Genomic DNA, 27,994 nt, shown 5'->3' with positions numbered 1-27,994 from the left:
AGAATCAAATGCAAACCTACTATAACTACATTGTAAAGCCTTGCAAACAAAATTCATGTCACTAGTGTTTAACTTCTCACAAAAGGTTATTGTTCTTGTTAAAAGCCTAACTGTTTCTAAACTGTCGTGTTAAAGGTATTAAATGTCACATTAATGTCTAAAAATAACTAATGTTATATACTTTGGAGAAAGCAGAAGAAGAGGAAGAGGAAGAAGAAGAAGAGGAAGAAAAAAGAGGCTATAATGTTTTTAGTGTTTGTATTGCTCGCTCGTGATGGATCACATTTATTTTCTGTATGATTGTTTTCACCACTGACAGTAGAGCTGGTTTACCCCATGACTGAATTTCTTTCATAACATCAACTACACCACCTGTACAGGTAGTTGACTCATCTCATTGTACGGCAGCATTTAGCATTATTTTACTAACTGTTATATTTCATGCCATTTCATTAGAATCATTAGAATAAAATTACATAACATGCATATATGTGACTTAGCGTACCATGAAACAAACTTGAATGTAGTTCTTTGCCTGTGAACCACATTTCTCCCTGAATAGCATCAGATGCATTTTTGCTGGCATTAGCAGTTAAAACAACAATTCCCATGATCCTACATGACTTCAAATCATCAAACCCTGTTTGTTAGTGTTTTAACTGAGAGATTCCTGGCAGCAGAAATGACATAATGTGTATTTACCAGAATTCTTTTCATTTTATGTCACTTCACACGTTCACTGCAGCTCAACCTGAAACTAGCAGCTAAATGGAACTCAGCTGTCATTAATAGTACCATCTACCTCTTTGCTTTTTGTATTGTAACATTATTTATATTTAGAATTAAAACACTCTTTCATATTGGAATATACTGACACTGATGTTTATTGTGGCAAACACTATTATTATCTGAATGATACAGTCTAATCACTGATCACACAGTAACCACAGAATGACTCAATCAAGAATCAATGTTCAAATTTGTACGCAGGTGTATACAGTTCTAAGTGATAGAATTGTTTCAAGGTGACAAGGATAACTAGATAATATGAAATCTTTTTATTTTTTCACTTTTCCTACTGTTTTGTGTAAAACTATCTTCTACGAAAAGGCTTATTTATGTTTTAAAAAACACTTTTACACACTGGAATATAGTTGGATTGAAATTTATTGTGACACACATCATCTCCGAGCACACTGGAACTACAGAATCATCTACTCAAGTAACACTGTGGTCATTTTTACAGATGTGAATACAGTTTGAAATGACGAGTTTGTACTAGGATGACAGTTAGAGCAAACTAATGTTCAGTGGTTGATGTTGGGACTCTCAGGCAGGAATCCTCAGAATTTCTTTTTGCAGCACAATCCACAGACCCCACGTTTGCAGCAGTTGCAGCAAAGTTTACACTTGAAGCCACGTTTTTGTCTGTTATGTGGCATCTGTGGAAAAGGACAGAAGACATCAGAAAAGTGTTTATCTTCAGCAATGTGGCTCACTCTCTTTGTACTTCATTGTCTTGATTCATTACCGTCCATGAGTCCACCAACGTCTCCTGATGCTCAGCAGCTGGATTGTGGTTGCTCGTTGCCTCCTCCACCTCTTCTACCTGTTAATGAAGAAAGCAGCTCTCATAGCAGCACATTTAGAGCAAATGAGCACATAAACTGTGTCTGAGTTGAGCTGTTACCTCTGCTGAAGTGGCAGAGCTCTGCTGAATGCAGATAAAGGTCAACACCACGGCCACTGCAACCACAACGCTGAATGTCTTCATCTTCACAAAGCTCCAGTGGTTTAAGTTTGGTGAATCTTTGACTCTTGGTGACTCTAGTCAGCTGCTTTGCTGTGGTTGAGTGTGAAGAATGTGCTGATATTTATACTCATTTGACCCACTGTTGCTCCATCACTCACATCACTTACAGTACAGACGTTGCTTTCAGGAACAGGTTTGCATCATGGGGGGAATTTCTCCACTGGAAGCTGGAAATTCTCTGTTTCTGTTAGTTCTAGGACATCAAGTCTCTACGTCCAGACATCTTCCTGTCACATACAGTAAAATGAAATGAACGATACAATGGAACAGATTCTGAATATACTGAGCCAAAATCCCTGCTTGGTTCATTTATTGATAAACTTGGTGACATGCAGTCTTCAGTCACCCTATCCATTCACATTGATTACATTCCATGTTTGTTGCTAAATTGTGGCGGTGACAGAAATAATAATTTGTATTTTTAAATGATGTTACATTTAACCTGATCCTAGAAACACATTTGAAACCAAATGACTGCAGATTGTTGTCCCTGGGGAATAAATAAACCACTTAAAAAATTATTTAAAAATTAATCATTTTGAGAAATGTTTACTTATTCCTGGTGAAAAGTTGTTTCCATCTCCTTTAAAGCTCATTAATTCTCTCTCAAAAAGACCTAAAAACTTTTTTTTTGCTTTTCAAAATAAAGGACCTTTATTCAGATTTTGTCACTTCCATTAATCTTTACTGATGCAATATTTCAAAAAACAAATTAAAAATGCTGTGGAATCACAGCTATAGACAACACTGACATTCTCATTTAAGGTTTTTAGGACAGACTTAGATCTGCGACATTCATCACTTTTGAGATCACCTTAAAATGAGATTTGTAGAAATCAGATTTCATGTATTTTCATTTTGCTGTCTCGACTTTTAAAATCAGTGTGGATTTTCTACTTTTACATCTAGGTTTCCATTGCAGGAATTCGGGGCTTGAACATTTACAGAAGAAAAAAAAACATTAATCTGCTCTTTAAAACGTCCTACTTCTATTGCAGTTTATGATCCAACAGCTTTGACAGTTATGGTGATGTTTGAGAAGACTGACACATTGAATATATATACATATATGCACTTTAGATTTACTATTTACAAACATGATAAAACAACACTAAAACGACCTAAGCTGTGCTGTATATATAGTAGTGGTGGGAGGCGATTAAAACAATGTATCTAATTAATTAGAGGCTTTGTAATTAATAATCATGATTAATTGTGTTTTTTGTCAAATAGCAATAGCTGATGCAACAAGTAAAGTTTTTCAATTCAAATAAATTTTGGTTGACAGATGAATCAATGAATAGACATATACATGTTTATAATTTAAAATTATAAAATTTTAAAATGGGACATGTACAAAAAAGTGATTTAGATGATTTAAAGCCTGGATTTAGTTTGGTTTTCCCACTATATGGCATATAACATAAGCATAAGTAGTTGAAGGAGCTTCAGAAAGTTGAAAATTCATAGATTTGTTATGTTTTCTTTCTGGGTCTGATGAATGCTGCAATTTTTGGATGTTTTTTTTTGTTGAATAATAAATTTTATTTATTTATTTATTATAAAGATTTAATTTATTAAAATACAAACATTTTGTTTAAGTTATTACTCTGTTTTTATGTTTCATTTATATATATATATATATATATATATATATATATATATATATGTGTGTGTGTTTTTCATCTGTCACAGATTACTGCAAACTCAAAGTGTAATTACAGCGATTATATTCAACATTTTAAGACTTTTTGTAAACTCAAGCACTTTCAGTGTCTCCTAAAGTGGTCTATTATGGGATGGCTGTACCATTTTCCGGTACCAAGACTGTCATAGCTAACATTAGCTCTGCTCCTAACAGCAACATGTTTTGCATTAAGGTGATACCGTCAGCTTTAAGTGCTGCAGTGATCAGAAAACTCCACAATTTGCATACAACCAGGCTTTTATCCAAGCTGCCATGGGGAATGTTTTAAAAGAAAACTTTCTGCCCAACAAGCTCAATGCATCTCGACTTCCTTCATTGTTCACTAAAACTTTCTTGTGGACTGAGGACCTGACGTCACTCCTGTGCATTTTTCTCGGCTGGCAAACATTCTTTAGGTTCATTACAGCCACCTGCCAGGCTGGAGTGTTCATCAGCGTTACCGGTGTGCCAGAAATTAGGGAACTGAGAAAGCTGCAATTAAATGTGTTTTGTTTTTTAACATGTTATTTTTTTTTGTAATTAATTAATCGAAATTAACGCTTTAAAGTCCCAGCCCTAGTATATGTATATAAGTCAAAATGAGGCAAACATCGTGTTTCAGTCAGATTACTTTATTTTTAACAAATATTCAGGGTGACACAGCAGAATTTCAAAATGAAATATTTCTAACCCAAATTTGACAATTCTTAATAAATGTTAATAAAAACGCAGGTACTGCTGACAAGGTACTGAGTGTATTTTTTATCAGGACACTTAGTATATATCAGCAGGGATTTATTAGTGGGTAGACACAACATTGACTGAACAAATACATATCTATACCTGTGTGTAACCTACACCACATTACTGATGACTAACTGTACATACATAAACAGCATGACCAAATCATTAGCATCCTCAAAATTCCACATGCCATTAAATACAAATGAAAGTGGTCAACTATGTAAAGGCAAAAAAATATTTGTCAAGGTCAGATTTAATGGTTGAAAATTCTAATCTGCAGGTTACTCTGCAAAAAACTCCATCTCTTGTGGGATAGCAGTAAGGTTTATACTTGAGATCTCACTTCTGTCTGCTGTTAAACAGCATCTGTGTGAAAGAGGAGTGTCGTGAGCACAGTGTTCATCTCCAACATTATCGCTCACTTTGTTCATTCTCTCTACTTATGTACAGTGCATCAGGGCACTTTGGAGAAGAAAACAGATGTGAATGAGTCCAGTCTGGGTCGTGGAGGGGGTGGAGTCTGTCCCAGGTGACTTAGGGTGAAGGCAGGGAACACCTTGGACAGATCATCAGCCTATCACAAGGCTACATATTGAGACAAAACATATATACAGACAGACAAACAATAACATTCACACCTACAGACAATTTAGAATCACCAATTAACCTGAACATGTTTTTGGACTGTGGGAGGAAACCGGAGAACCTGGAGAAAACCCACACATGCACAGGGAAAACATGCAAACTCCATGCAGAAAGATCCTAGGAAGGCCAGGATGCGAACTGATAATCTTTTAACTGCAAGGTGAAAGTGCTAACCACTGCGCCACTGTGCAGCCCCTCATATATAACTTCATATACCTTCCCTGATTCCGCGAATTTCACTTTATGTGCTGCAGATGGATTGCCAAAGCTCACTGACTCCTCCAACTCTTGCTCCTGTCAATGAATAGGTCCGTTTTACATTAAGAACCATATTTAGGCATTTTGACCGAGCTCATGACAGTTTAGGTCAATACTTACCTTCATGACTGGGACTGCAGAGCTCTCCTGGATAAAAATAAATGAGAGTACAACAGCCACTGCAACACTGAATGTCTTCAACATCACTGGGTTTAAGTTTTCAATCACTGGAGTTTCTCTGTTGTTTTGGTGTCTCTTGTCAGCTCTTTCAGGTTCTTGTTGTCTTATGGCTGAATGTGCAAAATGTGCTGCTATTTATGTTTACCTGGGCTGCTGTTGCCTCATCAACAACATGGACTTCCAGGAATAGATCTAGCATCACACTGAGTGATGTTGGGAAAGGAGGTGTGAAATAACCAAAGGGTGGTAAATTTGGAATTTTCAAAATTACAGTCCAATGTCTGTTCAATCATTATTTTTTACCTTTTTCCTGGTCTAGAAGAAAGCACATATCATTTTGTTATAGATAATCTGTATTTGTTATCTATCTTATCTGTACATGATATTTTTGTAATATATAAAAAAGAACATGTTTAACATAAAATGAAAATCACAGTTTTTGCAAAACTTTGCAGTTGGAAAGTAACAATGTGATAAAGAAATCATATTTAACTGAGTTGACAGCACATGAAAACATTAAAATACATTTATTTACTCACAAAGTGAAAACATGTCAGCAAGCAGTAATATCAATTAAATAAAAATATAAAACAAACTGCAAAAGTTTTTACCACTTCAAGTCAATATTTAGTAGATGCACCTTTGGCTGTACACATCTAGACACATTTATAGTTTTACTCCATTCTTCTTCTTTGAGATCATGAATGAAATTCCCTGTTCAAGTTCAGCCACCAATTCTCAATTGGACTGAAGTCTAAGTTCTGATTGTGTTACTCTAAAACATTCACCTTGTTGTCTTTGAACCCTTCCTGTGTAGCTGTGGCTGTATGCTTCACGCCATTGTCTTGCTGGAGAAAATAAATCTTCCCCAAAGTTGCATTTCTTGTAGACTGCATGAGTTTGTCCTCCAGGTTTCCCAAAAATTTGCTGTTTTATTTTACCCTCTACCCTTTCAAACCTTCCAGAGCCTGCTGCTGAGAAGCCTCCCCGAATCATGATGTTGCCACCACCATGCTTCAAGGTGACAATGGCACATTTGTGATGGTGTGCAGTATTTGGTGTCTGCCAAACAGTGTTTAGTCTGACAACCAAAAAGCTCAAAAAGAAGCGATGAACACAAAATATATTCAAGATGAGGCCAACATAGTGTTTCAATCAGAGATTGGTTTATTTTCAACACACTCTGAATGGCACAGCTGATTTTCAGAATGAAATATTTTAAAACAGAATTTGACAAATCTTAATTGGTGATCAGCACGTGATCAAATCCAACATCCACAAAACTTGACATACAATGAAAATTATTCAAAGTCGTCAATTTTAAGACAAAACAACATGTGACATGGTTTAGTGGCAGCTGAAATCTTCAGAATCTGCAGGTTACTCCACAAAAAACTCCATCTCTTGTGGGATAGCAGTAAGGTGTACACTTGAGATCTCGCTTCTGTCTGCTGTTCAACAGCATCTGTGTGAAAGAGGAGTGTCATGAGCACAGTGTTCATCTCCAACATTATTTATAATTCATTCTCCCTCCATATGTACAGGGCATCAGGGCACTTTGGGGTAAAGAAAACAGATTTGAATGAGCTCAGTCACTGATTCAGTTAACTTCATATACCTTCAATGATTCAGCTAATTCCACTTCATGTGCTGCAGGTGGATTGTCAAAGCTCACTGGATCCTCCAACTCTTGCTCCTGTCAATGAATTAAACATTCTGCAGTAAGAACCACATTTTAGCATTTTGACAAATCTAATAAGAGTTTAAGTCAGTACTTACCTCCATGACTGGGACTGCAGAGTTCTCCTGGATAAAAATCAATGCAAGCATGACAGCCACTGCAACCACAACACTGAATGTCTTCATCTTCACTGGGTGTTTCAGTCGATGAATTTCTTCTGATGCTGTGGTGTCTCTTGTCAGCTCTTTCAGGTTCTTGCTGTCTGATGGTTGAATGTGCAAAACATGCTGCTATTTATATTAACTTGTGTTGATGTTGCCTCATCACTGACAGTGTGTACTTTCAGGAATGGGTTGTCCATCTCAGTGAGATGCTGGGAAAGTAGAGATGACCCAAGAATGGTAAATACAGGATTTCTGAAAGTGTCTGTTCAATCATTCAGTTTTACTTTCTTCTTGGTTTGAAACAAAACATCATCTAGTCCATTTTTAGAGTATAAACTCAAAATGGGGTGTTGAAATCAACATTTTTGTGTGGAAAAACAGCCTCGCTATAATCCAATGTTATGGATTGACATGAAAAGTTTTTTTTTCCTTGAACAAAAAACAGGTCTCAGCTCACCCTGATCATCAGGTAGATCAGCTACACCTGTGAAGTGGAGCTCAGGTGTGGGCTGTTGGTGATCAGCCTGGCTGGGAGACTATATAAAGAGGGTTTTTGATGCTGCTTTCAGATGGGGAGGGTGGTTCAGAAGGTTCAGCATCATCAGCTGGCTTTCTTTGGGAACAATGACTTTGTGTGTCTGAATGAGAGAATCAAGGTATTCTATACTAGTGGCTCCCATTTTTATTTTTGTTCTCATTTTGAGTGTACATTTTTTGTTAGTTTCCCTGTTTTTGACCTTGAATATCTTGTTTTCTGATAAGAGGAAATGTAGCACTAGTGATGAGTAGGATGGTTTTACAGGCTAAAGTTCTGTGTTCCAGCTGGGAATATCTGGCCAACAGAGGACATTCACTTCTCAACAATTAAAAGCTTCAACAATGGCTCTGAGGTGCTTCTGAGCAAGATACTTAACCATCCTATTATCCTTTAGGTCAGTTTGACCCCATTCAATGTTTACCATTCAAAAAATAATTGAGGACCCTGATTCTGAGTCATTCTCATCTGATGAGTGTTTACCCTCCTGTTGTCTCTCAAGCACCAGCAGACATGATCCCTTCCAAAAATGGAAAGATAATATGGTCCCTTTCCCCACTTCAACAGCAGGATAGACTTAGCACTACTAATATTATCAAAATGGTTCTAGGCCCCACCAGATATGCAGCCAGCCATGTTGAAGACATCAAGTCATTTGAGCTCTTCTTTACACCATCGATTGGAAAACATTGTATTTGGGATGACGGACTTAGAGGGGAAGTGCATGTATGGGGACAGTTTCAAAAGACTTGGATGCAGTTAGCTTGGAAGCCTACATCAGCTTGCTCATTTTGGTAGAATTTAAAAATCAAAAGGTGAAGCAACAGCAAGCCTTTGGAACGCTGAGACTGGAAGGCAATATTTCCAGCCACCATGTGTCTGAAGACATTCCAAGTTTTGTCTGTATCATACAAGGTACACTAACTCTAAAACTGAAAGTTTGACCTGATGGTGGCACTACAGGAAAGATCATCACTTTAGGCTCTCTATATTGTGTCACTGTGACTGCAGTCTGAACAAATCCTATATCTTTTGCAATCATTGAAACCCCCCGATTTACACTTGTTTACCGAAAGCCTTGGCTCTCAGTGTAACTGTCAAAGAAGTGGAAAATCTTCGGGCAGACCAAATGGATATTCACTTCATTTGGATTTTAAAAAAAAAAAAAAAAAAAAAAAAAAAAGCCTAAATCAATACACACAAACAGAAATAATTTTTTAAAAAAAATAAAATTTAGGAAGAAACAGTCACAATATCAAGAGTGCTTGTCAACTTAACTTTCAACTTAAAACCTAACATTCTGTTTCACCAAAATGCAAGAGATGAGACAAACAAGTGAAGGCCGACATGAGAGTGCATATTTGGAGAGTCAGCAAACGATGGGTCACTGTAGAGCAAAAGTTCACCTCAGTCTGCAAAAATCCCTAAAATGCATACAGAACTATTGGCATACAATACATTAAGGGTGATGCAGAAATGCTAGTTTTTTTTTTGTTGTTTTTTTGCACTCAGACTTTGATTAAGATATAAAGTACACACTGCAAATTATGCTGCAATAACCAAAATCCCCCAATGATAACCCTGCTGACCCATATGACTGCAGCATCAGTGTCAACAACCACAAATGGATCCAAATCTGTTGAAATCGGCACATGCTCTGAAACACCTTATCTTTCGGCCGCCATTTGATTTAACAAATTATGTAAAGCCAAAATGAATACATGGCATTTGCTTATCCTATTTTGAATTTTATTCAAAAACTACAAATTGTGACATGTAGTAATTTCTTGAGACTTGAATAATGTGTATGTTGTAGTGAATCTCTTCTGTTCTACCCTTCCACAATACTCCAACTGACAGAAGCACAAATGCTTGCTAAGCACAAGATGGAGGGGGAAAATAGGCATATACACTACCACTGATGTTTGAACATACCTTCTTATTTAATGTTTTTTTTTTAAATTTCATGACTATGTACATTGTAGGTTCCCACTGAAGGCATCAAAGCTATGAATGAACACATGTGGAATTATGTGGTAAACAAAAAGTGTGAAATAAGTCAAAACATGTTTTAGATTCTTCAAAAAAGCCACCCTTTGCTTTGCTGCTTTACACACTCTTGGCATGTTCTCGATGAGCTTCATGAGGTAGTTGCCTGAAATGGTTTTCACTTCACAGGTGTGCCTTGCTAAGGTTAGTTTGTGGAATTTCTTGTCTTCTTAATGGAACCATCAGTTGTATTGGACAGAAGTCAGGTTGGTCCACAGTTGACAGCCCTATTTGACAACTGTCAGCTGATAGGTTCTTGCCATAATATGGATTCTAAGTAAAGAGAAACAGTCCATTACTTTAAAGAACTGAGTCTGGGGGAAATTGCACAAACTTTGTATCCCCAAGTGCAGTCGCAAAAACCATCCAGCGCTACGCCGAAATGGACGCATGAAGACCAAGAGTTACCTGTGCTGCTGCCTTTTGTTTACCACATAATTCCATATGTGTTTATTCCTAGTTTTCATGCCTTCAGGGAGAATCTACAACTTAAATAGTCATGAAAATGAAGAAAAACTGTTAAATGAGAAGGTGGGTCCAAAGTTTTGACTGGTAGTGTACATCGTCTAAATTACCGAATAATAAAAGGTACTCAATATTTCATGTCAACATTGGTCAGAAGCATCTTTTGTAGCATTTACAGCCTTAGGCCCAATAAGCTTTGCATATCTGGCTGCTGCAGTTTTCCCCTCTTCATTTGCAAAACTGCTGAATCTGTGGTGATTTCACACTGAGCAAAAGTTCTACCACACATTTTAGACTGAGGTCTAAAGTTCTACATGGCTCCTGAAGGACAGTCACATTTTGATGTCAAAGCTATCCCTGCATTGATATTTGGAAGTATCTGAAAGTGTGGGGTACAAGTTGCAAGTTTGTTCAAGATGATCCTTCCAACATACATCTGTAGACAACTATTCTGCTGATGTGTGGTGGAACCCAGTGTTCAGTTTGATGGTCAGAACTCTCAATTTTGGTCTTATTTCTTGTCCTACATATGCTTCATGGAATACACTACACTTATGACAGTAAAAGGCATAAACATTGAAGTTCACCATATAATGGTGGACTCTGTCCAGACAAACCACATCATTTAGATCAACTTGTAGAGATTTGTTTCACATTTTCATATGAAGGTATTTCTGTTGAACACTGTTTAAAAAAAAAAAAAAAAAAAAAAAAAAAACATCCCATAAACTACAGTTAAACTCTAAAGCCCTGATTCCATCGGTCTTGGAGTCACCATGCCTAAGTTCCTTTCTCTAATCATATCTCACCTATTCACCCATTATTCTTAATCCACTCTGTTCCTATCAGCTTTTATTCATCAAAAAACATCACAACACCTTCACTGCTACCAAATCTAACACACAAAACATCCTCCTGTCATTGCATTTCTTACATCACAAACTCAGCTGATTCTCCCTCAAAATCAAGCCAACAGTGTCAATATTTGGTTCTCTGTGTAAATACACACAAGAACTGATTATGCCCTCCGACCACGAACTGTACTTGACAGACTTTGTTTTCAGCTTTGAATGGCAATAGATTTCAGGTTAAGAGGTCGCTGCTCGATGAACATTTTAAATTTTGTTGCAGTATTCCCCAGAGGCAGTTTACGAGTCTCAAAACATCAGGTGTCTATCAAACAGTGTTTAGTCCGATGATCAAAAGCTCAGTTTTGATCTCATCAGACCAAAGAAGGTATGAACACAAGATATATTCAAGATGAGACCAACATACTATTTCAGTCAGATTGGTTTATTTTCAACACACATTCTGAATAGCACAGCTGATTATCAGAATGAAATATTTTAAAACTGAATTTGGCAAATCTTAGTGTTCAGCATATGAACGACACAATCAAATCCAACATCCACAAAACTTGACACAATGAAAATTATTCAAAGTCGTCAATTTTAAGACAAAACAACATGTGACATTGTTTAGTGGCAGCTGAAATCTTTAGAATCTGCAGGTTACTCCGCAAAAAACTCCATCTCTTGTGGGATAGCAGTAAGGTGTACACTTGAGATCTCGCTTCTGTCTGCTGTTCAACAGCATCTGTGTGAAAGAGGAGTGTCATGAGCACAGTGTTCATCTCCAACATTATTTATAATTCATTCTCCCTCCATATGTACAGGGCATCAGGGCACTTTGGGGTAAAGAAAACAGATTTGAATGAGCTCAGTCACTGATTCAGTTAACTTCATATACCTTCAATGATTCAGCTAATTCCACTTCATGTGCTGCAGGTGGATTGTCAAAGCTCACTGGATCCTCCAACTCTTGCTCCTGTCAATGAATTAAACATTCTGCAGTAAGAACCACATTTTAGCATTTTGACAAATCTAATAAGAGTTTAGGTCAATACTTACCTCCATGACTGGGACTGCAGAGTTCTCCTGGATAAAAATCAATGCAAGCATGACAGCCACTGCAACCACAACACTGAATGTCTTCATCTTCACTGGGTGTTTCAGTCGATGAATTTCTTCTGATGCTGTGGTGTCTCTTGTCAGCTCTTTCAGGTTCTTGCTGTCTGATGGTTGAATGTGCAAAACATGCTGCTATTTATATTAACTTGTGTTGATGTTGCCTCATCACTGACAGTGTGTACTTTCAGGAATGGGTTGTCCATCTCAGTGAGATGCTGGGAAAGTAGAGATGACCCAAGAATGGTAAATACAGGATTTCTGAAAGTGTCTGTTCAATCATTCAGTTTTACTTTCTTCCTGGCTTACGAGAGAAAACATCAAGTCCATTTTTTTTTTTTTTTTTTAGAGTTTCTGTACATGCTGTCACTCTTATCTGTAAGTGATTGTTTTTAATATGAAATGAGGAACATCTTTTACCCAACGAAAATTGGCTGCTGGTTTTGAAAAAGCCGCAAAGTCTAAAAGTGCAAAAACATCATGTATTTTAAAAGATGAGTCACTGTAGAGTAAAAGATCACCTTAGTCTGCAAAAATCCCTAAAACATGTACAGAACTACTTCCATATAATGCATTTTTAATTGTGATGCAGAAATACAAAATCCCCCATCGATAACCCCGGTGAGTCAGTGTCAACAACCACAAATGGATCCAAATCTGTTGAAATCTCAGCACATATTCTGAAACGCCTTATCTTTCAGCTACCATTTGATTCAACAAATTATGATAGGAATTGATTATGCTCTCCGACCACAAACTGTACTCAACAGACTTTGTTTTCAGCTATGAATGGCAATAGACTTCAGTTTAAAAGGTTGCTGCTCTATGAACATTTTACATTTTGTTGCAGCATTCCCCAGAGACAATTTACAAGTCTCAGAAAACATCATCAGATGAGATATTTTGGATATTTGCAACAGAGCAGACATTTAATCCCCTTTTCCTGGTTTTCCCCCACAGTGCTTTTCCCTCGTTCCTCTTCTCTCCATGCCTGGCAGGTAGCACCACAGTCATGAGCGGTGAGACGTTCTGATACAATACTGGGAACTTTGCCAAAGCATGTGTAACACAGGAAGAAAATCCAATGCGAGACCATTGTAATTAGTCCAATAAATGTTTTCCCTTGGATGTATGAGAAACAAAGCGGGGCTTATTACGACGTGCATGGGTTTTATAGTGAGAGCTTGTAAGCGGATGATGTCTTCTGCAAGCAGTCTGCAAGCAGTCAAAGGGCAATGCTTTTCTGTGGCAATGAAACAGTTTAACAGGAGCCCTTGCACCAACAAAATCCATGTTCTGCTACTGTAGGCGAAAAAAAAAAAGTTAAACTGCCTCTCTGTTTTCTAATATGAGGATGTAATAAACTCATCTATGGATTTTGCCAGAGTTCTTTTCATCCCTTTCCACTAACGCTTATAAAAGATATAAATAACATATACCACTGCAGTGACATGCTCATTTAATTTGTTTTAATTATCTGCAAAGTAACTTCCATTAAATCTGCAACATAGCACTGATGCCTGCTAGAAACTTCCATAAAAATTGCTCCGTGTGGCTGATTAAATAGAATTACAGAGCTTCTGAAACTGTTTTAAGTGTTTAGTCAGGGCCCTGAGAGCTCCATCGACAGATGTGGCTTCCCAGTGGGTGCTGAGGGGAGGCTGGAGGGGGCAGAAAGAGGGTCAGGCACATTCGCTACTGGGTGTCGACCGACTCAAATTGTTGCCACATGAATGACTTGGGCACTTGTGATTAACAAAATAGAAGGATGGAGATTGAGGAGACAGTTTCTAAGCAGTCTGGATAGGTAGGAGTACTGAGTAAACACAGAATAAACATGTGAAGCAAGGTACCTGGGTGTCCAATATGGCATCGATGACTGATATGAGAGGCTATTTGCATTGCGCTTCCAGTGTGGTAATGGCTACAAAGCTTCCATCCAAAGGGCTTCCACTGGTCTGTAATTTGCTTCGGCTGTGTCCTGTGTTTGTTAATTAAGCCACAAGATAGCCGGTCAGACTTAACAGTTCCTTTGGTGCTTCCTGGGAGGTGATATATTTAGCCATCTCGTGTGGCCCTGCGTGGTGGTTGTTTTGAGGTGACAGAGCTGTCTGTTGCGGCCTGATCGGTCGCAGCCTGTCACGCCTGTAAAAATGTTTGTCAAGTGAAAAACCCAGCAAACTGTGGTCTTGTGCCAAAAAAGGGTCTTCGTTCGCTCCGAGTGCGTAATGACAGAGCAACACGTCGGTCCCGTGGATGTCGGTCTGCTGCCTCTGAGTAGTAAACAAACTTCTTTTAATTCTTCATCAAGCCTCACAGCAAAGACTAAACATCAGCAGGGAGAAGGAACTTATTTGTGAACTATCCATCTTCTGTGCAGATCTCATTAAAATTACCTAGACCACAATTAGCATGGCATCTTAATTTGCCTGGAAAGTTAATTAATCCATATAACTTTCAAGGAAGCCTCGTAAAGACCTACGCTCATATGGCTGGAAGACGGTACTGGAGACGTTTGCAATGGAAATGCTTAGTCTTCCAGCCACCCAGGAGTATTTAGTAAGCAAAATGGCCTTTTCAACACCGCATCTTGTCCCCTTTTCAAATTCTTAACGCCCACCACTTATTCCAAGCAGTCGGTCGAAATGAGGCACACTGGAAATTGCTCCTGTTTTATCCATGTCGCTTTACACCCAGCTTTTATAACGTAACGTGGCAAGCATTACACGATGAGGGACTAATGATATATTTTCTCAGCTGGAACGTGGGAATTGCACCGCGGACCCAAAACAGTGTCGAGTCTCAGTAAATTAGTGTGCGCCACTAAGTGAAAAGGGAACAGCTTGCCAGAGCTGTGCTGGCTTGGGATCCGTAGGGAACCCGCTATACGGCAGAGTGGGAGGGAGAGCCACAGGAGATGCTGAACGTATGGAGAGAGGAAGCCCACTGTCAGCGAGAAGTCAGCGTGAGTCTCTGCAAACCCAGACTTCACCCTCTGACAGCTCGGAAATATCAATTTTAATAAGGGGGAAAAGTGGATTTGGCCAGACATCTTCATTCCTCCCATGGAAACTCATCAGTCCTGGTGTGAGGCGACACCCTCAGTGACTTTTAACTGAAGGGTTGAGCATAGAGCAGACTTCTGCAGACCAGCAGGCCCCACAGAATGCAGCTGCAACTTGGTCCTCTGGTTTCTTTGAAAAGGATTCGTTTCAAATCCACTTTGAGTGATCTCTGCTGACTACTATGGACTGTCTAAATACAAAGACTGTTTTCAGTGTATTTTATATTTTTGTGGTCTTATCTTAATTTTTGATTTTTTTTTTCTTCAAACCACTCTCCCAGAAAGTTCTAAATACTGACAGTCACTGCTTCAATGCACACCTCAATGCGTGATGAATGAGCCACCTGCAATGTCCATAGAAGGAAGTAATCAGAACCTTTACTTAAGTGACAGTACAATTACCACAATATAAAGACACTCTAGACATTTGGACTTTACTTTCATTTGTAATAATCAAGCACTTGCTATGATGTACTTTTATGGATCCTTCTGACATTTTGGGTTTAAAGCAGAAAGTGTCAGAAGAGTTACCACAGGGATAACTGGCTTGTGGCAGCCAAGCGTTCATAGCGATGTCGCTTTTTGATCCTTCCATGTCGGCTCTTCCTATCGTTGTGAAGTAGAATTCACCAAGCGTTGGATTGTTCACCTACTAATGGGGAACATGAGTTGGATTTAGACCATTGTGAGACAGGTTCATTTTACCCTACTGATGATGTGTTGTTGCGATAGTAACATTGTTAATGATGATGTAAATCTAGGTGGTGAAGGTGCAGCTGCATTCAGCTGTTTTATGTACAGTTAGTTCTGTGGTTCTTTCTGAGCTCACCATTGGAAAACTACAGGATTGAATGATTATGATCTAAGCAGGGAGAATGAACAAATACCTGATACTATTCTGCTGACCTTTTATTTTGCTAAAAATGTCACTTGTTTATTTGTAACTTCCTCTATTCTTGTGAATGATTAATAAAAATTGAAGGTGAGAATGTGTGACTTTTCTTTTTTTTAGAGGAGTCAAGTCAGAAAAAGTTGTGGAACAACTGAGTTAGTGAATATAATCTAGGGAAAATAACAAGATAAGACTGGAGAGTCAGGAAATAATTATAATGCAAATCAGATTATATCTATTGGTTATTAGCTATACAAATTGTGATAATCTCCTTCAATTGCTTGTTTCTGTAAGAGGCCACAAGCCAAAGAGGTACGAATCCTGACCAATGTACTTTATGAGCTTATGTGTTGCTGTGCAAAACCTTAACTGAAAAAGTGTCCTGTAACAATATATATATATAGAATGAATAGAATTATACAAGCATGAGGTAGTAAAAAAGAAATACTCAAAGACAACACAAGTACTGTACCTGAGTAATCTTACTTTTCACCTCTACCAATGTCAAACATTTCTTAATAGGTTGTGCAAGTTAACAGGACATTTGGGAAAAATGAGTTTTGCAGTGACGCCCAGGAATCAGCTGCAACATATGTGGCCACTAGAACACCATGTTGGTTCAAGTTGGCTGAAAAACACAAATCTACAATCCCTCGCACACAGCTGATTGTATCTGGCAGTATGCTTTCTGGAAGTCTGCATAACAGAAGCATTTCCCTGAATGTATCATCTGTTCAAAAGGGCAGAGAAACAATATTGTTTAGAGAAATCCAACTTGCCATCTATTACTTGTACTACTTCTTTAAATACTTTCCATAACAACATATTTGTTGTGTCTTTGATGGCTGCTTAATCTGTTTCTTCTAAATATTCATTCAATTGGGAACGACAAAAATGCTCACAAATGCTTCAACTCTACACTGGTTAACTTAGATTTAAATGTTTAGGAGAGCCACATTACCTTTTTTATGATTTTGATTATAATGGGGTCTTATTTAAAACACATGGATGTAGTAATATTCAGCAGCTGCACGGCTCTGCCTCTGGGGCATTCTTTGTTCAGCTAGGAGGAAAGGGAAAAAAGGGAAAAGGAAAAGAAAAATGTCCACATGCTAACATTTACACAGTGATTTCTTTTAATTGCACTCTACTTTTTAATTTGCCCTGGACTAATGCTTTTAAAAGTGGGACTGGAGGTATTTTATTGAAGTCATGCCTTGTGCCGGACCAAGTTTTCCTGATTGCTGTGGCCTTGTAGCCTGGCTCTTTCCTACCTGACAACCTGCGTTATTCCTTTCATTCGCTATGTCAAACATGCCACGCAGCATTTGGACTTGGAACGCTCGAAGGGAACACACTGGCTGGATGAGCTTCCTCCAGGTCCCCTCTTCAAAGGATTACATTAAATGAAGGTTCCTTGCACCGGGCGAGAGGGGCAAAGTCGAAAAGAATCATGTCTAAAAGTGGGCTTGAACTGGAAATGCAGATGGCTTAATTAATCTATGTTGCTTTTTAAAGGGAAAGAGAAGAATGTTAAACTGATCCTAATCTAAGCAGCCAGAGGGCAGGCGTAATATTTAGTTAAACACTTCCAGTCATAATAAAACATCTGTCAAAGCAGTGAAAATACACCCAGAGTTGATGAGCTCCTTATATACTTTGGGTTTTGTGACATCTGGGTTGCTCTGATACTGCAAAGCGGGGACATGTCTCATTAAAACGCGTATCAAACACAACCACCTGACACTTGATCCAAACATGTCCGAGTTTAATGTTCCCATACAGCACCCGCCGACTTTTTCTCCACTGATGAAAAACACAATTGCCCTGATGAGAAAGGCAACATTGAATTTTCCCTCCTGAAATTTACAGTTATGAGCTGTCAGTTGCTTTGGCTTTATATCTCTACTGTCGGCCTCCCAGCGCTACAGCAGCCTCCACCACGGTGGGCGGAGAGTCTGGCAGAGCCCAGATCAGCAGTAAAACAAGCCTGTGTCTGGACTGCATGACAGCTCTGTCCTCCAGTGTTATGTGCTTTCATAAAGACGCAACTAAGGGAGACCAAACACGGTCAAATTTGCAAGGTTAATTGCAGTAAAATGCATGAAAAATGACTGTTTAGCTAAGAATTACACCTGATCCTTTTATGACCCCTGAAGCTTCAGTGTTGCTTTCACCTATCATAGCCACGGAAAATAACTCAGTTTTATGATGGCAATCGCTGAAGACTGAAGAAATCTTCTTGTGGTGATATAAGTGTGTTTCTTATGTGTATCTGTGAAGCTAAAGCCAAAATATCAATTTGCAGAAACCGTTTTAGGCCAACAAATAAATTAGACCTGCAAGCAGGTATGCCAGGCTCTGAGCAACTGACAAAATTCCACCAGAGTGCAATCCAGGGTGACTGGGAAATCAAAAAAACTGACTCAAAAGGGCTTCAAGTCCCTCACTGGTTATTGATTTTACCCCCGAAAACTCTTCTTCATGTATTAAAATGTTAGTTTTTTAATTAATCCCATCCTGAATTTAAACAGCTATGATGTAACGCTACACTGTTAATACTTTTAGAATGTGGAGATCTATGAAAGTTATTTCCTGTCTCCACCTTTCTTTTTGCTAAAGCTCAAGCACACCAGCTCACCCAGGACTCTTCTCAAAAACTGTAAAATTACTCTACACTTTGCCAGGAAGCAATTTCTAAGAAATTCAACCATTCACATTTGAAACGCAAGTTACACTGATCAGACAAAACATCACGATCACCTGCCTCATACTGTTGGTCTCCTTAATGCTGCTAAAGCTCCTCTGCTACCATCCCAGAGACACAGAACATCCCCAGAGGTCCTGTGTCCATGCCCCACTGGGTCAGTGAATTCTGTGGGTTGCAGGGTAGGACCTACCTAGATCAGGCTTATCCTGGTGCATATCACAGATACTCAATAAGGATCTGGATCTAGGGAGTGTGGAACCTTGGTGAACAGCTTAGCTCTATCGTGTTCCCCGGGCCACTCCTGAACTGTTTTTGCGGTGTGTCGGGGTGCATTGTCCTGCTGAGGGTGGAAACTGGTGTCAAGTATTGCTGTTGTAATGGGGGGTGGGAGTTTGCTTGACCTGCAATGATTAGGTGAGTGGTGCATGTCAAACATCCACATGAATGTCAGTGGTCATAATGTTGAGGCCTATCAGTGGATGTGTGAAGTCTGAATCTGATCAGATTATCAGAAATGGCTCAGCCATAGTGTTGACTACTTACTTTTAAGAAGGTGAGACTTTTATTTGTCACAAATATGGTGCAGTGAAACCATTTTTTCTTTTCTTTTGATATCCCTCCATGTTAGGTTAAGGGCTTCGCTCAAGGTCTCAGCAGCTGCAGCTTGGTGGAACTGGGGCTCAAACACCCAAACCTCTGAGTAGTAATCTAAAGTTCTAACTAATGAGAAACCATTACTCTTTTTTGCTCTTGATATGTCTTCTAGCCTTTACGGCCCCAGAACCTTTGTCTTCTCTCTGTTGTTGTCATAAAACTTGCTTATTAAAAGCAACATGTGGACGTGTTGCCAAGATACAAAAACTTGAACAGGTGGTCGGGTATCATCAGGCAGTTTGATCCTCCTTCATGTAGTACATGATATCTCAATCTGTTCTAGCCTTGATCCACATGAGCCACAAATTCCGTAACGTTTATCACAAAATCATATTTTTCTTATCTGATCTTAGGTTTGTAATACACCTGTAGTGAAAAATACTACAACAAAGCAAAAGATTGTGGTCCACAGCTGAAAAATTTTATCAATGCATGCAAAATTCAGTGACAAACAAGTTCAAAAACTTATAGCATGAAACCTCCAATCCACTGAGGGAGGAAAATTGCAGCAGGTGAAAAATTCCACTCATAATTAAATTTCCACAATAAAATACATCAAGCGAACATAAATACAATGTTTCAGTGATGTTTTTCCACACATGCATTTGTGGTTTTACTAATTACACCTCGTTCTTCTGCAGTGGTTTAAGGGCACCTGAATGGAGAGAGAGAGCGCCACCATCTGTTTATTTAGTGTAGGATTAAAATAAGCTTTAATATGTATTTTTCTATTGCGGATTTTCTGGAAATTTAATTAAAACTTGCACAATATTTGAATAAAAACTTGGTTTACATTGCTGTTTTAAATATTCTTTTATTTTTCTATTCTAAAACATTGAAGCCTAAGATCAACCAGTGGCCTAAACACAGTAATATTGCTAAAGTATCAACCCTCAAAAACACTCCATGCATGTTTGTGCTGCACACTCGTACTGTATTTGCTGACATCCTTCACCGTGCCACCCAGATAATATCAGTATCTCTGAAGGGAGCTAAAAAGTCAGGATGGCTGCGGAGAGGATGCAGTTTTTCTGATGAATCGGTTGCTCAGAATAAACAGGAGCGCTTCATTAGAGGGGTAAATGGAAAAGTGAGTGTTTATGATCCCAATTACCACCTTTGCTTTAGTGCCTACTTTAATCATAGCCATAGCCTTCTTCCTCAGTCAACACTACAAAGCCTCCCACTACAACACCACACGCACACACAAATAAAACTAAACTCCACTTCGGCAGTTCATTTGCTTCCGACTGCTATGCGACGTGGAAAAAACCCAACTTTGATAGACTTTTATAGGCCTTGCATCTGACTTATTACCATCATATGCAGCTGACAATAAATATAATACAAATTTATTTGCTGTTAGTAAATAATCTGTTTTGTTTTATCAAAGAGAACGTGACTCCTTCATATGCAATATTCCTCACAAACGGTAATAGTTTTGGAAGCCGTTCCTTCATAGGCCTGCTCTGCATAGGCTGGCTCACATAGCCAAATAACCTGTGGCACAAAACCTTTCACCATGATGATCATCATTATAGTTAATCACCATTCATTTCCAGTTTCACAAGAGCCCACAAGATCAAACATGGAGTATTTTGAGCATTTTCCTATGGCATGGTCTGGAACAACAGTTTGGAGTAATTGAAACAATATGCAACATATCAACACTCACAGTTACTGAACCATCACCACAGTTTGCAGTTATCGTGAAAATGACGTGAGCTTGTTTTCTCTTTGTTGCTGCCACAAGAACTGGCGCTGCAGCTCGGCCGGTTTATACGACACACCAGCAACACCATCTTGTGGATGTGGCAGGTAAACTCACTCACCGCCAACTGTAAATCAAGCAGGGTCAGTCGGTGCACCAGAAGATGTGGTAAACAATAGTGTTTCATTAAAACCTGCAGGAATAAATCAAAAAAAGCGGCTGCAGCCTTCATTAAAACGTTGGCTATGATTTCAGTCTGTGGCTGCATCAAATCTGACGTGAAGACATTTGCGACAGGGAACAAAAAACACTTGCCTGGGCACAACAAGAACAAGGCTGCCTCAGTCCCCCTACCATACTTAACCCAAAGACGTTCCCTTCTGTTATGGCCAACATTTGATTTGTGGTCTTTGTCTCAGAGGCGGCATTTCCTGAATTTGATACGTCTTCAGTTATTTTTTTTATACCATGTTTCTTATTTCGCTGCGTCCTCTTTTTCACATTGTGCATGCCAGTGTCGAGGGCTGGACTGCTCATATGGTGAGATGCGACAGTTCAAACACACTGTGGTTCATTAAAGACATCCTGTTGGCTTCAAGAGGGAAGAAGATCCCGAACCAGCCTACTGTTGCTCCAGTCTGCCCTCTAAACCCGCAATGGCCAGACCACATCAGCTCTGAATCTGGAAATCACAGGACGAACGTGGTCAACCCTACACACAATACCATTTCCATTTGTCTTTTTTTCCCCCTGTACAGTGTTCAGTAGCTAGCACAGTGCTGAGTGTTGCTCCGAGGACGCCGGTAAGCTGAGCAGATGGCCTTCTGTGATGTTTAATGTCACGTTTGTAGTGGCACTACTGTCGCAGCAGCCTCAAATACTGATGAATTAAGCCCTCGCTTTACTGTACTTCACACAATGTTATATTTTTATTTAATGAGACAGATTATGTTCAAAGTCAGTGTAATAAGAGGGAAGAACCGCTGGCTGTAACTAATGGCATTCAGACAGAGGAGACATGCATCTCAGGCAGCAGAAGGAGACTTTTGGTTTGGGTAAGTCATGTTGTAATGAGCTGAAGGAGTCACCACCTCAACTGACTCATAGGAAGAAAGTTGATAGCTGAGGTTAGATCAGAAATTGCTGGGTTCGTGGAGGAAACACAAAGAAGGAAAGACAGAAATGGAGAATTGTGAATGATCAACAGTGTCTGCTGGCCTCATTGTGGACAGTCAGTTTGACATCTATTTAGGGAAAAGTGACCGCAGTTGCTGAGAAAACAAACTTGTAAAGATAAATTCATTTCATATCCTCATATACACTTTTTTTTGGTGCCATTGCCTCCGTCCAGCAGTGCATTACACTTAAAATGAAAAATAGGGCTTCTTAAAATGAGGTTTTTGAGTTCAATAAATTTTAGTGGACCATCAGTAATTCAGATAATCAACATAAACAAACCAAGTCATCGTAAATAAAGCAGATTTTTTTTAAATTATTTTTTTTGCCAACATTCACATTCATTTGGATGTGTGCTTCTGTCCACCTTATGTACATCTAATTTTTAACTTTCAGCTCATAATGCTGCACTAATTATTCATTCTATTATTGCCTAGATACCCCTGGTTGTTACTCTGTTCCAAATGAGGCTGTTTCAGTAGCTATAAATCCAACTGTGCAGCTCCTGCTCAAACCAGAAACCAAATCTGGAGAATGACACAGAAACCCCCATCCTGTAAGCCGACAGGAGCAATTCTTTTGTTGGTTACATAAAAGAAACCCTGAAAGTCAGAATCTATATGCTAAGGTGAAGTTTTAAGGTAAAGATGCTCAGCCATGGTGTTGACTGCTTATTTTATTCAAGATATGTCTTTCAGCATATACACAAACATCACACAGATATGCTATGCTAACAAGTTAAAAAAACTTCACCAAAAGAGACCTTTAATAAAAGAAATATTGATTGCTGCAGCTTTATTATGCGGTTGCAAAACTGTATTTAAGTGCCTGAAGTCTATGGTTACTTGTTTGTTTTGGGGCATTTTTGCCGTCAATTCCTTCTACAATACGTGAAACACATGTTCAGTGGAATTACTGCTTTGGCTAGTCAAGTGCATTCTACGTCTTAACCTAAGAACCACTTGTATAATTCCTGCACTGTTTAATATGGACCTGAACACACTCAGTCAGCACTTTGACCTCATAGTTATTCCTTCATTTCATTTCATGTGCTGGTCTTATAAAAGTCAGATCAGTGAAAACTGTCAAAACTACCTTGAAACCTGTTGGTTTTTCTGCCTTGTTTTTGATCGATAATATCTTAAACTTTTTGGATTGTATTGTTATTTTTACGGGCTGCACAGTGGCTCGGTGGTTAGCGCTGTTGCCTTGCAGCGAGAAGATCCAAGCTTCACGTCCTGGTCTGGGATCTTCCTGCATGGAGTCTTTTTTCTTTATGAAGATATCCTGAATTAGAGGATGGATGGATGGATGTTATTTCTGCTCATTTTCTATAGTCTCTGGCTTCCATCTTGCGTTTACCTCCTTACAATCTCTTAAATTGCGTAAAACAATATCAAACTCTATTCTACCTAAACGTTCTGTGTAGCATTTTAACATCAGTAAATAGGTAGTAATTTGAAACATCAGCATAATTACCATAAACACGCTGCATTGCGTTTAACAGAAGAAAACTTCCTGATGGTAAAGCAGGAAGCGGCTGTGTTTCCAGTGCAGATGGACTGAAAGTTTTTGAATTGCTTACCAGAGCACTAACCATACATTACTTGTTCACACTGTGTGAGTAAATAGTAGAAACACTATAGGCAGGGCTGCAGTTAAATAACGTGAATCAGTTCAAGTGCTCATGCATGTGTGTGTGTGTGTGTGTGTGTGTGTGTGTGTGTGTGTGTGTGTGTGTGGTGCAATACAGTAGCTGTGTACCCGAGGCTCTCATCCAAACAGCTGGTGCCCATCTGTTTCTTCTTGTGCTCCTGCGGCCTGTGGCTCAGGGAGCGAGGTGCACTGGCATGCGGTGTCTGGGTCTGGACCAGCAGTGGGGAGGTATGCGCTGCAGGAGTGTGCGTGTGTGTGTGGATGTGGTTTATGGCGAGCGAGCGCTCCTGTGTGTATATGTGGTTTCGCACTCAGCTCTTGTGTGTGTGTGCGCATGGACTGGTGGGTGTACACAGCCATGCGTGTGGGTTTCGCATGTTTGTGTGCTGCCTCTGGCTCGACCCTGCATGCCTGTGTGGTGTGACTGTGTGTGCGCGAGTGTGTTTGGTGGTTAGTAATAATCACATTATATATCCACGTTAATGTTGTTGATAGGCAGTCATACCTTACAGCAAGCATCTCTCAAAGCCCTCTGCTGCCCTCTTATTGCCTGCTCAAATTCTCCCATGATGCAGTCTGCTCCAAAAGTGAGTCATTGCGGAGAAGCCTTCAGTCTTTCCATTTGTTGTTTATGTAAATCATATAGACTGAACATAACTTTTGCCTTGGCGTTCCAGATTTCCGTCATTACTTTATGGCTTCATTGGCATGATCGCTCCCTGAAAATATGCACTTTCCATCACACAAACACATAAAAAATACGAATCTTATGATGCTTTAAACAGAAAAAGGTTCACGGTGGCTAAGGTGGTATTTCCGTTGGGTAAGGAAGTAGATGCCTGGAGAATGTTGAGTGCTTGAGGAATAAGATGATCTTTATTGATGTGGCAAATGTTATGTCTGAGGCTTTGTGGATAAGACAAAATTTCTTCCAATTGGTTTAATAAGACTGTTCTCACGAGGAATTGGTCAAATAATCCATGACCTGCCTTGAACTCGATCCCAATTTAAATAGCTTGTAAGGAAATATGTTTTATTTTAAGTTCCACTGGAGGGCAGTGTTGGACTGCTGCTGGTTAATTCCTGACTGCTGCAGGTGAAAGTGTTTGATTGTGTTTATATTGTTTGTGATGTGGGAGGATTTCTGAAGAGGCACAGGCCACAGAACCTTTGGGGTCATGGTGTCACTGGGCCTAAAGTGACTGACAGTTCTTTTTCAAGAATCAATAAAGCAACAAACACTGCAATACAGATACAAAGAGACACACAAAACCAATGCAAGTTGCAAACTGACCCCAAAACAATGCAAGAAAAGCCAATGAATGGCCAGAAAGAGAGACAAAAAAACTGTAAAACGACATAATAAAATCTCCTTATACATCCAAAATAGATGACAAACTGATGGACTCGAGCAAAGAAAAGTGCAGCATGAAATATAAATATGTGAAAAATGGCTGCAATGAGGCACAAAAGGACCACAAAAAGGTGCAGAACAAGTGCCAGGAGATGTCTCCCAGTCTGGATGTCTTGCTCTTATGTGGTGGGAGGATGAAGGCCTGCTGTCTCTTAATCCGTCTGCAGGCCCTGACATTCAGTGAAAGGTAAACAGGCTGTGTGAATGGCTCTGTGGGGATCAGCTCAGCTTGTTCTGTGGAGACTCAGACCCTTTTGTGTGACTTGAAGTGGCATCTGTTCCAGCATTCCCTGTTCAGCACTAAACTCTACGACGATTCGGCTCTAAATGCTGCTGCTGAGCAACACCTGACCACTGAGCTATTTTCAGCTTTGTCATTTGGACAGAGTAACCAACTGTCAGACTGTAAGCACTTCAAAAGAAAAAAATATCAACCAGTGTAGTTACGTTACAAGTTGTGCACATAAAGATTCATTCAATAGTAAATCCTGCACAAAATGCATTTATCTATAATTCCAATCGGGGAATGAGCATTTTGGCCTTGAAATCTTTTGAATTCTGTGTACAGAAGAGGATACAGCAGTGATCAATGCACAGACACACACAACAAGCTGGTATAAGGACAAAGCAGATAGTCATTTAGTTCTGTTGTTGTCTCTGCAGGACCTGAGATTTAGAGGCCAAGTAAAGAGATATAAAGAATAACCAGGATACCCCAAACAGGGCAGTGAGTGATCTTACTGGATAACAGAGAGACTTCTGATTCCTCCACTCTTTATTTCATTTTTGTATGTAAAAACAAAATTATAATATTTGCAAAATTAACAATTTAACAATATCATTTTTATTTAAAATACATTCAGTTATTTTTTGTGATTCCAGTAAACACTCAGTAATTGAAGTAGTAACTCTTCGCTTTGCTATAAACTTAGTTTGCACATTTGATGAAGGTAACAAAATCCAGAACTGGCAAAAAAGTTCTGTTATTAAAGCAAATAAGCTTTCATAAATGGGCTTGTTTATGAACAAATGTCCTATATAAACCTTAATAGTGATGTTGCTTACGAGTGGGGTCAATTAGTGACGTTCTGGCTCTTAATAAACTTAATTAACACAAACTAAAAAAGACTTATTTGGGATTTTAGAGGTGTAGTAAAGCTAGTCATCAGTTGCATTGTTGTGGGAAATCTTCAAAATTAAGAAAAAGTACCAAGGTGATCTTGACTTGTTCAACAGAACAGGTCTTGAGAAACCAAAAAAGAACACCAGATTTAATATTCATGATGAAAACTTTTATAAATGAGGCAATAATAAGAGCTTGATGGTTCAGTTTGCTGCTAAATCATACAATTCAACAGAAGGTGGATTTCTGCAGAGATGTTGCCTCCATTCAACCTCAGAATGGACTGCAATAAAATGGTAAAGTTTTATTTTCATGAGAAATGTTTTAATTAGCTGTAATGATAAAAATATTTGAAACTAGTTACATTTCTGTATATTCATATATAAGTGATTAAAAAAACAGTCACAGGTCAGACCCTGAAAACAGAATAACTTTAATACATTTAGTAAATTTCTAATAGCTTTATAATGTTACTATTCAAAATGACTTTAGCATTAGTGCTTAACCGTTAAATGCACGAGTGATTGGACCACACACTCTTCCATAAGTGGGTCAAAAATGACCCGTATAAGAATCAATGTGGTTTTATGCCTTTTTATGTCATTTTGGTTAAGAATAATAATTTGTATTATTGGTTATATTATATTTTTGTCCACATAAGAATGATTTCATGTTGAAAATCTGTTATACAGTGAAAAATAAACATATTTCAAACATTTTGATGATTGAAAAAAGAAGAATATTACACAGAACAGCAACAGAAGAATGTCAACATCCATTTTGTTGACATTTTTCCACTCTTTTCCTCCAGCTGTTGCTGCTCTCTGTCCCTCCAAGTCTGTGCATCACCTCTTGTATGATATCATCAGTGATAAAGAGCTTGGGGCAGTAATACAAATATTGCAATTTCTTAAAAATATGAAAAGTAACAACAGTAAAAATTTAAATGGAATGATATCAGAAACATGTTTTTTGAAGAATAGCTGGAAAATTAAATGATAACTTTTCTTTACAAAGATATTGCAAGAAAACGACCTCACAGGGTCGTTTTTGACCCACTTAGGCACCTAAAAGGGTTAACCCAAAAGTACAATAATTAACGTGGTCACTTGTCTTTTTATTATTTTTATTTTGCTGTTTTCAGGTTAAACTGTTATTTCTGTCTAAAACATTAACACAGCAGCAGTGAAACAAAATCTACAAAACTGTGAACTTTGCTTACTAACCTTAAATACTGTTTTGGATAGCTAGTCCCCAGAGGAGAACCCTTCACATTAAGATTTTCATGTTCAACGTTGCTATTAAATGCAACAGTAAATCGTAAATAATTTGTGTTAATAGGATATGCAGAATCTTTTAAGCTTTATCTGTCACATAAAGATCCATAATAGATTCTTTCAAAGTCT

General features: G+C 38.7%; 3 protein-coding genes across 3 annotated transcripts; all 3 read right to left on the bottom strand.

Moving 5' to 3' along the window:
• Nucleotides 1-1,149: 1,149 nt before the first annotated feature.
• LOC111564548 (hepcidin-like) lies at nucleotides 1,150-1,839 on the bottom strand. Its single transcript, XM_023264197.3, has 3 exons — nucleotides 1,691-1,839; nucleotides 1,532-1,609; nucleotides 1,150-1,442 (listed from the first exon to the last, which is right to left on the bottom strand). The coding sequence occupies exons 1-3, from the start codon at nucleotides 1,772-1,774 to the stop codon at nucleotides 1,344-1,346; spliced, it is 261 nt and encodes an 86-aa protein (XP_023119965.1). The 5' UTR covers nucleotides 1,775-1,839; the 3' UTR covers nucleotides 1,150-1,343.
• A 4,632-nt stretch (nucleotides 1,840-6,471) lies between these two features.
• LOC111564556 (hepcidin-like) lies at nucleotides 6,472-7,283 on the bottom strand. Its single transcript, XM_023264208.3, has 3 exons — nucleotides 7,107-7,283; nucleotides 6,946-7,023; nucleotides 6,472-6,792 (listed from the first exon to the last, which is right to left on the bottom strand). Exons 1-3 carry the CDS (start codon nucleotides 7,191-7,193, stop codon nucleotides 6,694-6,696), a joined length of 264 nt encoding a protein of 87 aa, XP_023119976.1. The 5' UTR covers nucleotides 7,194-7,283; the 3' UTR covers nucleotides 6,472-6,693.
• A 4,210-nt stretch (nucleotides 7,284-11,493) lies between these two features.
• Nucleotides 11,494-12,309, bottom strand: LOC111564879 (hepcidin-like). The gene is made up of 3 exons (XM_055013865.1): nucleotides 12,132-12,309; nucleotides 11,971-12,048; nucleotides 11,494-11,817 (listed from the first exon to the last, which is right to left on the bottom strand). The coding sequence occupies exons 1-3, from the start codon at nucleotides 12,216-12,218 to the stop codon at nucleotides 11,719-11,721; spliced, it is 264 nt and encodes an 87-aa protein (XP_054869840.1). The 5' UTR covers nucleotides 12,219-12,309; the 3' UTR covers nucleotides 11,494-11,718.
• Between the last annotated feature and the right edge of the window lie 15,685 nt (nucleotides 12,310-27,994).

The sequence above is a fragment of the Amphiprion ocellaris genome, chromosome 9 (assembly GCF_022539595.1).
Source record: "Amphiprion ocellaris isolate individual 3 ecotype Okinawa chromosome 9, ASM2253959v1, whole genome shotgun sequence".
Classification (NCBI taxonomy): domain Eukaryota; kingdom Metazoa; phylum Chordata; class Actinopteri; family Pomacentridae; genus Amphiprion; species Amphiprion ocellaris.
Note: the sequence above shows the minus strand (reverse complement) of the source record. Positions and strands in the feature narration are given on the sequence as shown.